Consider the following 16,942-nt stretch of genomic DNA (forward strand, 5'->3'; position numbering starts at 1 on the left):
CTCTTCTTCTCGCTCCTCCGCCCCAGGACCGGATGGTATCCACATCCAAATGTTGCTGCATTTATCATACCATAGTCTGCGTTACCTCCTTGGCCTTTATAATCGAATTTGGACCGACAGTACTTTTCCCAGACGATGGCGGGAAGCTATCCTCGTTCCTGTTCCGAAACCTGGAAAGGACAAACATCTCCCCTCTAGCTATCGCCCCATTTCTCTCACGAGTAGTGTATGTAAGGTTTTGGAGCATATGGTGAATTGACATTTAGCTTGGTGGCTGGAGTCCCGCAGTCTTTTAACACCTGCCCAATGCGGTTTCCGAAAGCATCGTTCTGCAGTTGACAATCTTGTTGCTCTCTCCACTTATATCATGAACAATTTTCTCCGGAAATGCCAAACAGTAGCAATATTTTTTGATCTGGAGAGAGCATACGATGCCTGTTGGAGGACAGGCATCCTCCGCACGCTGTTCACTTGGGGCTTTCGAGGTCGGCTGCCCCTTTTTCTTCGCGAATTTATGGCAGAGCACACATTTAGAGTGCGGGTAAACACTACTCTCTCCCGCACTTTCTCCCAAGAAAACGGGGTACCCCAGGATTCCGTGCTAAGTGTTGTACTGTTTGCCATTGCCATAAATCCAATTATGGATTGCCTCCTTCCTGATGTCTCAGGCTCTCTCTTTGTGGACAATTTTGCGATCTGCCACAACTCTCAACAGATCAGCCATCTTGAACGATGTCTTCAGGGATGTCTCGATCGCCTCTACTCTTGGAGCACCAAAACCGGCTTCCATTTTTCTCCCAGTAAGACCGTTTGTGTTAATTTTTGGCGTCGTACGGAGTTTCTTCACCCTCCGTACATCTAGGACCTGTCAACCTTCTGTTTTCGGACATCGCTAAATTCTTGGGTCTTACGTTTGACAGAAAACTGTGCTGGTCCTCCCACGTTTCCTATCTTTCGGCCCGCTGTCTGCGATCCCTCAACATCCTCCGTGTCCTGAATGGTACCTCCTGGGGAGCGGACCGAGTGGTCCTTCTCCGCCTCTATCGCACCTTAGTGCGATCGAAATCGGACTATGGAAGCATAGTTTACTCCTCTGCTCGGCCGTCTGTTCTTCATTGTCTCAACTCTATCCACCACCGTGGATTACGTTTAGTGTCTGGAGCCTTTTACACCAGCCCTGTGGAAAGCCTTTATGTTGAGACTGCTGAACCTCCATTGTCCAGTCGGCGAGCTGTCCTTCTGAGTCGTTATGCTAGCCACCTGTCTTCCATGCCGGCCCATGACATTTTTTTCGACGCCTCCTTGGATTTAGGGTATCCAAGCCACCCTCCTTCCCTACTACCACCGGGAGTCCGCTTCTGTCAACTGCTCCATTCTCTTTCCTTCCGATTTCCTAAAACTTTCTTGACAACTTGGGGTACAGCACCACCTTGGCTCCGTCCCCGGACCTGCCTGCTCCGTGCCCTTTGACAGTTTCCCAAGGATGGTACCCCTTCACTTGTTTATCGTCAGGCACTTGCTGCTCTATACGCACAAATGTAGGATGCCACATTTATTTACACTGATGGCTCAAAAACATCGTTAGGTGTTGGGAGTGCCTATATTGGTGGCGACACCCCAAATCGATTTCGGCTTCCCGACCAGTGTTCGGTTTATACTGCGGAGCTTTAGGCTGTTCTTCAGGCTGTCCAATACATCCATCGCCATCAGCGGACACAGTAAGTTATCTGCTCAGACCCTCTCAGCTCTCTCCTCAGTCTCCAAGCTCTCTACCCTGTCCACTTGCTCCACTTGGGGGGGCGTCTCTGTGGTGTTCCTCTGGATCCCAGGACACGTTGGCATCTGTGGAAATGAGGTGGCTGATAGAGCGCCCAAGGCAGCAGTCTCTCTTCTTCGGCCAGCTATTCGCATGATTCCCTTCACCGATCTACGGAGTGGTTTATGTCATCGTGTTGCTTTTTTATGGCATGCACATTGGTCGACACTTCCCAATAATAAATTGCGGAACTTCTTCCCTGTGCTTGGACCTCTTCCTTCCGAACGCGTCGTAAGGAGGAGTAATTTTAACTGGACTCCGGATAGGGCACTGTCTTTTTAGCCATCGACATCTTTTAAGTGGCGATCCTCCGCCACTCTGTCCCCACTGCTCTCAGCTGTGGACGGTAAGACACCTTTTACTTGAGTGCCCCTTTTTTACTCCGTTACGCGCCTGCCTACAGCTGTCGCCTGATATATCTTCCATTTTAGCAGATGACACGCGCTCAGCCGATCACGTTTTTGAGTTTATTAGTGCCAGTGAGATGACGTCTGTCATTTGAAGCTCTTTTTGGGGACAACCAACCCCCTTCTATAGTGGTTTTTTAAAGCTTTCCTTCTGTTTTTAGTTTCTCCAATTTTTTGAGTTTTGTTCCCATTGCTGCTGGTTTCCAGTTTCGTTTTTTTTTTTTCCTAAGTAACAGACCGGGCGCTAATGACCGTAGCAGTTTTGCGCCCTAAAACCATAACAAGAAAAAAAGAAAGAAAAGGCTGAAAAGGGTTACTCCGCAACCCAGCAAGTCTTCTTTTTTTGTGTGCATGCCTGTCAGTGACTCAGTGCATCTGCTTTTCAGTGACTGGACTCCTTCAGCCTCAAAGCTCCAAAACTCTTTCAAAGATCATCAGTTTTCATTATTATAAAGCAGAACAGCGTGCCATAAAAGCATAATTTCTTAAGAGACAGCATAAGAACAAGACACTGTAGACATTGTAAATATAAGACTGCTCTATTTTAGTACTGAACGTCAGGCCTCCTGTGTCATCTTTGGGGCACCAAATCGGTATTTAATGGTAATTGTGTGGCAACAGATAATTTATGGAAGTAATTGCTGCATCCTCCACTGCAAATGTACAGTCATGGGAATCCCCCCAGGTTCTCAGTCTCAAAACCTAGTGATTTGTTCTTTCAAAATTTCCTGTGAGATTGTGGTATGTGACTGATTTTACTTGCCAAGGTGGTAACAGCATTGGCCCTGTATTATTCTGTGCACTCGGTAGATGGGCTCATTTTTGTGGTAAAGATCTGCTGTATATGTAGCATGCTGCTGGAAATCCTGATACTGATAATCATTTGCTTGCTTGTGGAGTTTCGTTTGCTGATAAGGTGGGTATGGGAACTGGGAGTGGCGCAGTAATCTGTAGATCAACAGATACAATAAGTACAATACATTTCGTACTTAGCCATATTTCTGTAGAAGATAATTCTTTAGAACGATAGGTAATAAAAATATTCAAAATAAAGTTTGTCATTTCTTCAAGACAATACAGTAAGGTGGATTTGGTAGTGCAAAACATGCTAAACTGAGCTTCATGAATTTTTCAATTTGTTGACTCTAATTTAACTTTTTATTCACTCCAAGGACTTTCACTTAATATGTTTCATTTAGTGTATAACCAGTAATGTGCATTTCTGGTCCCAACTGTTCATTTTTTCCCTTTTCTTTTGTTTCAAATTGAACGGAGTATCATGAGATAAAGACTTAAACTATTTTCTGTGTCCATTTACACACCTATTCAGCTACCACCTGAGCAGTGACATGATCATCACATATGAATACCACATGTTACACTTTTGTCACATTTTTGTGCATTGATATTATTCAGCATGTAGTAACTTATTAAAAAACAATTACTTTCAGCAGTTTTGCAATGGCAACTCTTGACTTTTATGGTGAACCAGGGAGTCCACCCTGCAGAACAGTTAAGATGCTAGCTGCTGCCATTGGTGTGAAACTTAACAGCAAGTTTGTAGACCTTGATGCTAAAGAACATCTGAAGCCTGAGTTTCTGAAAATGAATCCCCAACATACGATTCCTACAATCGATGACAATGGTTTTTATCTTTGGGAGAGGTGAGAACTGTTCTAATAATGTTCTAGCATTTAATCAAGTTCAAATAATTTGTGTACTTCATTTCACAAAAGATCCCACATTCTTGTATGTATCATTTTTTAAAGAATATATTCTTATTATTAACCACAAGCACTATCAAGAGTAGATGTAGTGTTTTGTTTTGGACAATTACAAAAGTCCTTGAAGAGGACGCCATGTGACACACACACACACACACACACACACACACACACACACACACACACACACACACAATATATTGGCTATACATGGTTGTTCCTGCAGACAAGTTTTGTTGGAGATGAAAGAATTGTGGTTAGGGAAAATTATAAAGGAGTGGAAGTATCAGTGTGTATATACACTCCTGGAAATTGAAATAAGAACACCGTGAATTCATTGTCCCAGGAAGGGGAAACTTTATTGACACATTCCTGGGGTCAGATACATCACATGATCACACTGACAGAACCACAGGCACGTAGACACAGGCAACAGAGCATGCACAATGTCGGCACAAGTACAGTGTATATCCACCTTTCGCAGCAATGCAGGCTGCTATTCTCCCATGGAGACGATCGTAGAGATGCTGGATGTAGTCCTGTGGAACGGCTTGCCATGCCATTTCCACCTGGCGCCTCAGTTGGACCAGCGTTCGTGCTGGACGTGCAGACCGCGTGAGACGACGCTTCATCCAGTCCCAAACATGCTCAATGGGGGACAGATGCGGAGATCTTGCTGGCCAGGGTAGTTGACTTACACCTTCTAGAGCACGTTGGGTGGCACGGGATACATGCGGACGTGCATTGTCCTGTTGGAACAGCAAGTTCCCTTGCCGGTCTAGGAATGGTAGAACGATGGGTTCGATAACGATTTGGATGTACCGTGCACTATTCAGTGTCCCCTCGACGATCACCAGTGGTGTACGGCCAGTGTAGGAGATCGCTCCCCACACCATGATGCCGGGTGTTGGCCCTGTGTGCCTCGGTCGTATGCAGTCCTGATTGTGGCGCTCACCTGCACGGCGCCAAACACGCATACGACCATCATTGGCACCAAGGCAGAAGCGACTCTCATCGCTGAAGACGACACGTCTCCATTCGTCCCTCCATTCACGCCTGTCGCGACACCACTGGAGGCGGGCTGCACGATGTTGGGGCGTGAGCGGAAAACGGCCTAACGGTGTGCGGGACCGTAGCCCAGCTTCATGGAGACGGTTGCGAATGGTCCTCGCCGATACCCCAGGAGCAACAGTGTCCCTAATTTGCTGGGAAGTGGCGGTGCGGTCCCCTACGGCACTGCGTAGGATCCTACGGTCTTGGCGTGCATCCGTGCGTCGCTGCGGTCCGGTCCCAGGTCGACGGGCACGTGCACCTTCCGCCGACCACTGGCGACAACATCGATGTACTGTGGAGACCTCACGCCCCACGTGTTGAGCAATTCGGCGGTACGTCCACTCGGCCTCCCGCATGCCCACTATACGCCCTCGCTCAAAGTCCGTCAACTGCACATACGGTTCACGTCCACGCTGTCGCGGCTTGCTACCAGTGTTAAAGACTGCGATGGAGCTCCGTATGCCACGGCAAACTGGCTGACACTGACGGCGGCGGTGCACAAATGCTGCGCAGCTAGCGCCATTCGACGGCCAACACCGCGGTTCCTGGTGTGTCCGCTGTGCCGTGCGTATGATCATTGCTTGTACAGCCCTCTCGCAGTGTCCGGAGCAAGTATGGTGGGTCTGACACACCGGTGTCAATGTGTTCTTTTTTCCATTTCCAGGAGTGTATAAACAAAGATGATTAGACTTACCAAACAAAAGCGCCGGCGGGTCGATAAACACACAAACATACACACAAAATTCAAGCTATCGCAACAAATGGTTGCTTCATCAGGAAAGAGGGAAGGAGAGGGAAAGACGAAAGGATGTGGGTTTTAAGGGAGAGGGTAAGGAGTCATTCCAATCCCGGGAGCGGAAAGACTTACCTTAGGGAGAAAAAAAGGACAGGTATACACTCGCGCGCGCACACACACACACACACATATCCATCCACACATACACAGACACAACGTCTGCTTGTGTCTGTGTATGTGCGGAAGGATATGTGTGTGTGTACGAGTGTATACCTGTCCTTTTTTCCCCCTAAGGTAAGTCTTTCCTCTCCCGGAATTGGAATGACTCGTTACCCTCTCCCTTAAAACCCACATCCTTTCGTCTTTCCCTCTCCTTCCCTCTTTCCTGATGAAGCAACCATTTGTTGCGAAAGCTTGAATTTTGTGTGTATGTTTGTTTGTTTGTGTGTCTATCGAGCTGCCAGCGCTTTTGTTTGGTAAGTCTAATCATCTTTGTTTTTAGATATATTTTTCCCACGTGTATATATATTAAAAAAAAAACCTAAGATGATGTGACTTACCATACGAAAGCGCTGGCAGGTTGATAGAAACACAAACAAATACACACACAATTTTTCCCGCGTGGAATGTTTCCATATATATATATATATATATATATATATATATATATATATATATATATAAATATAATAGAGGGAAACATTCCACGTGGTACCCATGGCTGTTCCCTCGTATGCCAACCTATTCATGGGTCGCTTAGAGGAAGCCTTCCTGGTTACCCAGGCCTGCCAACCCGAAGTTTGGTACAGATTTATTGATGACATTTTCGTGATCTGGACTCACAGTGAAGAAGAACTCCAGAATTTCCTCTCCAACCTCAACTCCTTTGGTTCCATCAGATTCACCTGGTCCTACTCCAAATCCCATGCCACTTTCCTTGACGTTGACCTCCACCTGTCCAATGGCCAGCTTCACACGTCCGTCCACATTAAACCCACCAACAAGCAACAGTACCTCCATTATGACAGCTGCCACCCATTCCACATCAAACGGTCCCTTCCCTACAGCCTAGGTCTTCGTGGCAAACGAATCTGCTCCAGTCCGGAATCCTTGAACCATTACACCAACAACCTAAAAACAGCTTTTGCATCCCGTAACTACCCTCCCGACCTGGTACAGAAGCAAATAACCAGAGCCACATCCTCATCTCCTCAAACCCGGAACCTTCCACAGAAGAACCCCAAAAGTGCCCCACTTGTGACAGGATACTTTCCGGGACTGGATCAGATTCTGAATGTGGCTCTCCAGCAGGGATACGACTTCCTCAAATCCTGCCCTGAAATGAGATCCATCCTTCATGAAATCCTCCCCACTCCACCAAGAGTGTCTTTCCGCCGTCCACCTAACCTTCGCAACCTCTTAGTTCATCCCTATGAAATCCCCAAACCACCTTCCCTACCCTCTGGCTCCTACCCCTGTAACCGCCCCCGGTGTAAAACCTGTCCCATGCACCCTCCCACCACCACCTATTCCAGTCCTGTAACCCGGAAGGTGTACACGATCAAAGGCAGAGCCACGTGTGAAAGCACCCACGTGATTTACCAACTGACCTGCCTACACTGTGAAGCGTTCTATGTGGGAATGACCAGCAACAAACTGTCCATTCGCATGAATGGACACAGGCAGACAGTGTTTGTTGGTAATGAGGATCACCCTGTGGCTAAACATGCCTTGGTGCACGGCCAGCACATCTTGGCACAGTGTTACACCGTCCGGGTTATCTGGATACTTCCCACTAACACCAACCTGTCAGAACTCCGGAGATGGGAACTTGCCCTTCAGCATATCCTTTCTTCTCGCTATCCGCCAGGCCTCAATCTCCGCTAATTTCTAATTTCAATTTGCCGCCGCTCATACCCCACCTGTCTTTCAACTTCATCTTTGCCTCTGTACATCCGCCCCGACTGACATCTCTGCCCAAACTCTTTGCCTTTACAAATGTCTGCTTGTGTCTGTGTATGTGTGGATGGATATGTGTGTGTGTGCGAGTGTATACCTGTCCTTTTTTCCTCCTAAGGTAAGTCTTTCCGCTCCCGGGATTGGAATGACTCCTTACCCTCTCCCTTAAAACCCATATCCTTTTGTCTTTCCTTCTCCTTCCCTCTTTCCTGACGAGGCAACCATTGGTTGCGAAAGCTAGAATTTTGTGTGTATGTTTGTGTTTGTTTGTGTGTCTATCGACCTGCCAGCGCTTTTGTTTGGTAAGTTTCATCATCTTTCTTTTTAGATATATTTTTCCCACGTGGAATGTTTCCCTCTATTATATTCATATCATTAATTTGAAGCCAACAATCACGTTTGTTATTGTTATCGTTATTGTTATTGTCACTGTTACATTTCGAAGTCTTTTCTGTCGTCTTATTTCCTCCTTCTGTTTTTGCCAGCAGTTTCACTTTCTATTCACCTTCTCCTTTTTTACCGTAATCCAGTATACAATTTTATCCCGTCGATATACACTCAATAATACGTAATAATACGTAAATCACTTCGAAACCATAACCAAAATTTTTTTTTTTTTTTTCCGTTTTGCTGCTATAAAATCCACCGTTTCCAGCCCACAAACAGTTCCTTTTAGCTATTAAACAACCCTTTCGGCAGTTTTAATAACTTTTGCTTTATTTCCATTTCCGTTTTTCTCACATCACCGATCATTTTTAGCCGCTTCCCACAGGTTTTAACGTCATTATTTCTTCATCAAACAATTGTTAGCTTCATTTCCATAATCTGCCACCACCAAACCACTCCTTTTAATACATCCTCACGTAGTTTTTTCGAAATTTTCCCGAATTTCTCCACCCTTTAACGTGTTTTGGCGGCAACACAACCACCTAACCTTTATGCACATCATTATCTACCTACGCAAGTTCACCACAGGATCAACATAGCCCAGCCCTAACCAACCCTTTTTCGCCTTTTTTCACACCAGATCTCCATTTGCTTTCTAATTTTACCTTTATCTCTCCCCATATATTTTTTCATATTTATTTTCATTTTCATTTCAGCCTCGTGTTCCACTTTCCACCTTCTAGTACCATGTCACCCTCACAACACCTTCACAACGACCCCATTAAGTTTTATGTACATTCCCTCCGCAAACATGCCTTCGCCCTAGCCAGATTACACTCCCATATTTTATTTTCTCAGGCTTGTCGGACATTTGGCATCACCCCCAAAGGCCTCACACTTAAAGTTCCCATCTCTGGCTGCAACCCTTCTTTCCATCAGTCCCTATACCAGTTCCAAACCAAACAATCCATTGCCCTCACCCACCTAATCCTTCACCTACACATCCACTCAGCCAATCAACACGCCCATCAACTCCTATCCTTTATAAAAATCCTCAATCTTTCCTCTCCCACATCCACACCTGTTGTTCAGAGCATCCTCCTACAGGCCAACCGCAAATTAGAGCAGCATGCCACCCTCCACCTTAAAAAACTATCCAATCTCCTGGTTTCCCACCTCCGGAAAGGCAACTCACTCACCCTTCACAACCTTTCCAGCAAACCTCAACCTCCTCTCATTGCACACAAACCCAGTCTCTCCCATCTACTCAATCTCCCACTTCCAGCTCCACTCCCTCCAAAACCTCAAAATTCCAATCAACGCAATCTGGAACCACAACACCCCAATTCAGTAGTTAACCTTTCCTCCAAACCTCTCTCCCAATCCGAAACCTCTGTCCTATCCAAAGGCCTCACCTTCAGCCCCACTCCCAGATTTAACCAAACAGCCCTCGTCAAAGATTTACTGTCCTACACCCGTACTCTCTGCTGGAAATATCACTTTGCCACGAAGAAAAATGATCCTAATCCCACTCCTAATGATCCAACTCCCCAAGACACTATCCAAATTGAACCATGCCTGGAACAGTTCCGTCCTCCGTCACAGCGGGACCCACCTCCTCTTCCTCAAAATCACCCTCTCCTAACCTTCCAGGAATTTCTGACTTCCAGCCTTGCCTCTCAATCCTTCTTAAAAAACCTTAATCCTACTCCCAACATCACCACTGCTGAAGCCCAGGCTATCCGTGATCTGAAGGCTGACCGATCCATCGTCATTCTTCCGGCGGACAAGGGTTCCACAACTGTGGTACTTGATCGTCGGGAGTATGTGGCTGAGGGACTGCGTCAGCTTTCAGACAACACTACTTACAAAGTTTGCCAAGGCAATCCCATTCCTGATGTCCAGGCGGAGCTTCAAGGAATCCTCAGAACCTTAGGCCCCCTACAAAACCTTTCACCCGACTCCATCAACCTCCTGACCCCACCAACACCCCGCACCCCTACCTTCTACCTTCTTCCCAAAATTCACAAACCCAATCATCCCGGCCGTCCCATTGTAGCTGGTTACCAAGCCCCCACCGAACGCATCTCTGCCTACGTAGATCAACACCTTCAACCCATTACATGCAGTCTCCCATCCTTCATCAAAGACACCAACCACTTTCTCAAACGCCTGGAATCCCTACCCAGTCTGTTACCCCCGGAAACCATCCTTGTAACCATTGATGCCACTTCCTTATACACAAATATTCCGCATGTCCAGGGCCTCGCTGCGATGGAGCACTTCCTTTCACGCCGATCACCTGCCGCCCTACCTAAAACCTCTTTCCTCATTACCTTAGCCAGCTTCATCCTGACCCACAACTTCTTCACTTTTGAAGGCCAGACATACCAACAATTAAAGGGAACAGCCATGGGTACCAGGATGGCCCCCTCGTATGCCAACCTATTCATGGGTCGCTTAGAGGAAGCCTTCCTGGTTACCCAGGCCTGCCAACCCGAAGTTTGGTACAGATTTATTGATGACATTTTCGTGATCTGGACTCACAGTGAAGAAGAACTCCAGAATTTCCTCTCCAACCTCAACTCCTTTGGTTCCATCAGATTCACCTGGTCCTACTCCAAATCCCATGCCACTTTCCTTGACGTTGACCTCCACCTGTCCAATGGCCAGCTTCACACGTCCGTCCACATTAAACCCACCAACAAGCAACAGTACCTCCATTATGACAGCTGCCACCCATTCCACATCAAACGGTCCCTTCCCTACAGCCTAGGTCTTCGTGGCAAACGAATCTGCTCCAGTCCGGAATCCTTGAACCATTACACCAACAACCTAAAAACAGCTTTTGCATCCCGTAACTACCCTCCCGACCTGGTACAGAAGCAAATAACCAGAGCCACATCCTCATCTCCTCAAACCCGGAACCTTCCACAGAAGAACCCCAAAAGTGCCCCACTTGTGACAGGATACTTTCCGGGACTGGATCAGATTCTGAATGTGGCTCTCCAGCAGGGATACGACTTCCTCAAATCCTGCCCTGAAATGAGATCCATCCTTCATGAAATCCTCCCCACTCCACCAAGAGTGTCTTTCCGCCGTCCACCTAACCTTCGCAACCTCTTAGTTCATCCCTATGAAATCCCCAAACCACCTTCCCTACCCTCTGGCTCCTACCCCTGTAACCGCCCCCGGTGTAAAACCTGTCCCATGCACCCTCCCACCACCACCTATTCCAGTCCTGTAACCCGGAAGGTGTACACGATCAAAGGCAGAGCCACGTGTGAAAGCACCCACGTGATTTACCAACTGACCTGCCTACACTGTGAAGCGTTCTATGTGGGAATGACCAGCAACAAACTGTCCATTCGCATGAATGGACACAGGCAGACAGTGTTTGTTGGTAATGAGGATCACCCTGTGGCTAAACATGCCTTGGTGCACGGCCAGCACATCTTGGCACAGTGTTACACCGTCCGGGTTATCTGGATACTTCCCACTAACACCAACCTGTCAGAACTCCGGAGATGGGAACTTGCCCTTCAGCATATCCTTTCTTCTCGCTATCCGCCAGGCCTCAATCTCCGCTAATTTCTAATTTCAATTTGCCGCCGCTCATACCCCACCTGTCTTTCAACTTCATCTTTGCCTCTGTACATCCGCCCCGACTGACATCTCTGCCCAAACTCTTTGCCTTTACAAATGTCTGCTTGTGTCTGTGTATGTGTGGATGGATATGTGTGTGTGTGCGAGTGTATACCTGTCCTTTTTTCCTCCTAAGGTAAGTCTTTCCGCTCCCGGGATTGGAATGACTCCTTACCCTCTCCCTTAAAACCCATATCCTTTTGTCTTTCCTTCTCCTTCCCTCTTTCCTGACGAGGCAACCATTGGTTGCGAAAGCTAGAATTTTGTGTGTATGTTTGTGTTTGTTTGTGTGTCTATCGACCTGCCAGCGCTTTTGTTTGGTAAGTTTCATCATCTTTCTTTTTAGATAGATATATATATATATATATATATATATATATATATATATATATATATATATATAGTAGGATGCAAAATTTCAAGTGAGTAGGATGCAAAATTTCAAGTGAAGGAAAGCGAGGTTGTGGGGAAAACCAAGATGGGGGACAATTGGAGGAATAGAGAAATGAATTACAAGAAAGGAGCTTATTTTTGGGTTGCCTTTCCCTCCCAGAGAGAATACAAATGACGGAGATAATGAAGAAGTTGTTGAAGTCTTTGTTTTTGCATACAAATTGTTCAGCACGGTAGTAGAGCTTGTAGTTATCCACAATTTTGTGGTGGGCATCACACAGGTACTATCTGGTTAGTTGTCATACTAGTGCTTGTGAAACGACTGCATTAGATGTTGGTTGGATTGGTGTATGCAGAATTTTGCACTAGTTTGTCTCACAAGGGAAGGATGAGTTTACAGTTTTGATCTCGGAAGACAGACAAAATTTTTTATCATTTAATGAAAGAAATATAAAGATGGATCTGTAGTAGATTTTAGTTTACAATTTGTGTGCTGTAATTAAACAGTTTGTTATGAAATTTCACTATAAACAAACTTTACTTAATTTACGTCTATTAGTGGATGACTGAGATGAATAAATAACTGGGGTATGATGTTTAATAATGCAAAAGGACTACAAACACTATGGCAGCTTTGAATTTTGAGTCTTGATAACACTTGTTATTGCCCAGCCCCCTATTTCAGTGGCCCTTAAAGAGCATCAGGCTCGGCACAAAGACAAAACATGTGAAGCACTAGAGTGCATACAGTAGCAGCTCATATTTTTACGCATAAAAGACATTGTGTTAACTCCCACGGCGACAACAGCAATATACAGATGCTTAGAGAATAATTCTTTGGAAAATTGGTATAGCTTGGAGAATTTACCCATTTCATTTCTGAGTTGCAGATGAAAGTACGGTATTAATCAACTTTAAACCAATGTTTTATCGCAAATTTTCAAAAAACTTGGGTGTAAGAGAAACAGAGAGAGAGATTTTTTCCCAAATTTATGTTAGTATGATGCATTGTTGTGTGTAAAAGGTCTGTCCAAAAAATTTCAGAACATTCGTAATTTCATGTCAGTTGTGTGTTGGAGTGAAATATGGTTGGTGTCCCTGTGTTTAATGTGACTGCCAGAAGTTTCATTGTTGTATGTCTGTTAGTTATTATCCAGTGCTGTATTGAGGAGAACATTCACACAGTTTGCAAATTTCGAGATGGCGTGGTTAGAGGAGCTATGCACCTGCATTAAATTTTGCATGTATCTCAAGAAAACCTTTATAGAGACACACCAAATGATGCAGGATTTCTATGGTGACAAGTGCTTAAGCAATACTCAGTGTTATGAATGGTTCATATGATTTAAAAATGATGAGACAGAAGTTAGATGATCCTCGTTTAAGATGCCATTTATTTACTGACGATGTCAGGAATGTTAATGAAATTGTGCATGCCAGTTGGAGACTGACTGTCAGAGAGATTGTAGAAGAATGTAACATTCCAGTTAGATCATTTCATGGAATCCTGACACAGCATCTTGGAGTGCATCATGTTGCCACCAAGTTTGTCCCGCGGTTCATGAATCAAGACCAGAAAGACCTTCTCCTCGCGATCTGTGAGGAGCTTTTGGATCACGCAACTGAGAACGACATGTTCCTTAAGAGAATCTTAACTGGTGATGAGATGGGGGGGTCTACAGTTATGACGTTGAGACCAAGGTTCGACCTTCACAATGGTTCAGGAAAGATTCTGTGATACTAAAGGAAGCTTGTCAGATCGGGTCAAAGTCATGCTGATGATTTTCTTTGACTTTGAAGGGTTATTTCATCATGAATGCATCTCACAGGGACAAACTGTTAATCTATGGTAATATCGGGACATGTTGCATCATCTGTGAGGAAATATGAGAAGGAAACAGTCTGAAATGTTGCGAGATAATTCATGACTTGCATAGTGATAACGCACCTGCACATTCAACCCTGTTAGTATTATTGCACAAAAAATGATCTCTCTGTGCTGCCTCATCATCTGTACTCTCCAGATATGACCCCTGCGGAGGTGTTTTTTTGTAAAGTTGAGAACCCCATTGAAAGGACGAAGATTTATGTTGTGTACATAGTTCCACGTAGTCAGCGCGTACACAACTTTCCCACTAGAGCGCACCCCGCCAAGCATAACAGCCCAGGTGCAGCGCTCGTCCGTCTCCGCACTATGAGATGGCGCTGCCATAGAGACGGATCAAATTCTGCTTCCGCTGACCCGCGTATTAATATGTAACGCAGCCAATGAGATTTCTGCTTGAGATTTCTGCTAATGTAGAACCTTTTCTCCTCACGGTGCACACTCGCGCAGTGATACATGAACGCGCGAGGTATTATAACGAGTGTACAGACCTCCGATGACCAGTCTGCATTTGTGTGCACCAGTCTGTACCAGTCTGCATTTGTCTGCACCAGTCTGTATGAGTTCAACATTTGTCTGTACCAGTCTATAATCAAGATTCAGTCTACGCCTAATGAGATTACCATATTCCTATACATAGCCATGAAGATAAATGTATAGACACATTTTTCAAGTCTATATGTGAGAATAAGATTAACTTACCAATACCAAGGGAACTTCAGATTGTCAATTGTAAATAGCATCCAGAGAACCAAGTTAAGTAATTTTTATGCTTGTTATTATTTTAATAAGTGTGTGTGAAATTTGATCAAGTTCTGTTTAAAGTTGGTCACCGTCAATCTGCTACTCTAAGCGTGCAAGTGGCATTTCTATCGTCTGACCTAACAGCAGAAGATAAACACGCCATGTTAAGACCACGAGACATATTGCTGACACTCGCCTACTTCGTTAGAGTGACAAGTCAAATAATCTGATGGTGTGTGTACTGAAGGTATTACAGTACGTACACCACAATTTGCAACTATAGCTGAGGTAAAAGAAAATTCGAGGATGGAACTTAGTGCAGTCCAGCAAGAGACGCACCAAGACTGCTTCCAGAAGTGGAAACAGCTTTGGAAGCAGTGTTTCAATTGCGGAGCAGAGTATTTTTAAGGAGACTATGCACAATGAGTAAAAGATAAGCATAAAAAAAATTGTGGACAAAGTTCTAAAATTTTTTGAACAGACCTCGTATATGGGAATGTCATGCAGCTCTTGAAGGCTGTGCAGACAATATACTCACTTTCCAAAGAATGGCATCAGATTTATTTAGTATATTATGCTGTAGAATTAATACTCGTGACACAGTCAAGGTGTACAGGAATTTTTTGTATAGTGTGCATGTATAAGAAACTAATGACATTCACAAAAATAAGTTTGAGGTAGTAAATTTCTTTGAAATCCCTGTTTCCTTAAAGTAATTTTCTCTTCTAAGTTGCATTGATTTTTATATGAAAGAAATGTTTCTGATGAATTATCATTTTAAATAGCCGTGCTATAGCTGCTTACTTAGTGGACCAGTATGCCAAAGATGATTCTCTGTATCCCAAGGATACTAAGAAGAGAGCTCTTGTGAATCAGAGGCTTTTCTTCGATCTTTCAACACTTTATGGTGCCTTTGCTGATTATTATGTAAGTAACAGATTTATAGGATAAGAGCTAGATAGTTGTTTTTCATTGATTAAACGTAGAGAGGGTGTGCGGATATCTGTGAAGTTTGATTAGGATATTATAAAAGAAATGCAAAGTCCACACATTTAAAGAAAGGTAGGTCAGCATTTAGCCACAAGCTTGCATAACAAATATTATATACAGGCTAGGCATACTGATTAAGTGGAACATAGTGACCATTCTTTAACAAAATCATTTTATTGTATTTCTCAGCAACATACCATGCAATAGTAGACTGGTTCTTCTTCATGGTAAGTTAGCATCAAATGCTTTGAATCTGTTACATAGTAACACGGTAACTAAAAGAATCCAAGAAAGGCCTCTCTTAGTCTGTTCAGTTTCTAAGTTAGTGTGTAACAGATTCAAAACCTCTGACTTACTAAGGAGTCGAAACCAGTCATTATAGTATTTGTATGACCTAAAACTGTGAGATACAATTAAGGAATTTTACAAGTTTCTTACTGATAATAGTTTTCCGCCCAATTTATTCTACTGTTTTCATGTAACCTGCCCAGTGCTCAGTTAAGCTAGTTACAAGGAATATAAATAAAACCAACTGGATCAAGGACAACATTTATGCAAGGGTAAAACTACATTTCTTCAATACGCAGTGTTAAAAGGCAATAAAAATTGTAAAATAGTAGCTACATTTAAAAAATTCCACTGTTAGGGAGGGAGAGGTGAAGAGCACCAATGTTCTATTTTACTACCCGTCCAAAAATTATTTCTGCAATAGTTCATTTCATTGTTAGCATTTCAGTATTTTGTTTCTTCATTGTTGGTCATTTATTTTTTTTGGGTTAGTTTTGCTACCAATAATGTGACACAGTAAATCAGTGGTTAAATGCCAAGGTCAGGTATTAATACTCAGTTGATGATAGAAGTTTTTCTGTCACTAATCGCGATTATTTGTGTTTGTCGAAAATGCCATGTTTTACTGTTGTTCGTGAAGTATCGTTGCCCAAGGTGTGTAACAAGGTAGTGACAGATATGCACAGTGGAATAACAGGTGGTTGCTTATTGACCACAAACTAAGTAGAGCTTTAGAGGACAAAGGTCCACACTTGATTACAACTGAAATGTCCTTGTGTGATCTAAGCACCCATGAGCAGAGGAATCTGGTGTGGTGTCATGTGGATACATGACCTCGTTCACATTGATATGTGCCTGCGATTGCAGCACTGTTTACTATGATCTGCATGCGACGTATCATGTGGCCTGCACTCC

At 44.3% G+C, this 16,942-nt stretch overlaps 1 protein-coding gene across 3 annotated transcripts in view; it reads left to right on the plus strand.

Moving 5' to 3' along the window:
- The window catches only part of LOC124776286 (glutathione S-transferase 1-1-like), a 66,309-nt gene that overhangs the window by 17,931 nt on the left and 31,436 nt on the right, over window positions 1–16,942 (plus strand). For 2 of the 3 annotated variants that reach the window (XM_047251192.1, XM_047251194.1), the window contains exons 2-3: window positions 3,678–3,887; window positions 15,535–15,676. In XM_047251192.1, the coding sequence (XP_047107148.1) occupies window positions 3,685–3,887; window positions 15,535–15,676 (345 nt within the window). In that variant the 5' untranslated portion in view covers window positions 3,678–3,684. Of the gene's footprint in view, window positions 1–3,674; window positions 3,888–15,534; window positions 15,677–16,942 lie in introns of all 3 variants that reach the window. The other variant, XM_047251193.1, reaches the window with a different exon arrangement.

This window comes from Schistocerca piceifrons, chromosome 2 (genome assembly GCF_021461385.2).
Source record: "Schistocerca piceifrons isolate TAMUIC-IGC-003096 chromosome 2, iqSchPice1.1, whole genome shotgun sequence".
NCBI classification, from domain to species: domain Eukaryota; kingdom Metazoa; phylum Arthropoda; class Insecta; order Orthoptera; family Acrididae; genus Schistocerca; species Schistocerca piceifrons.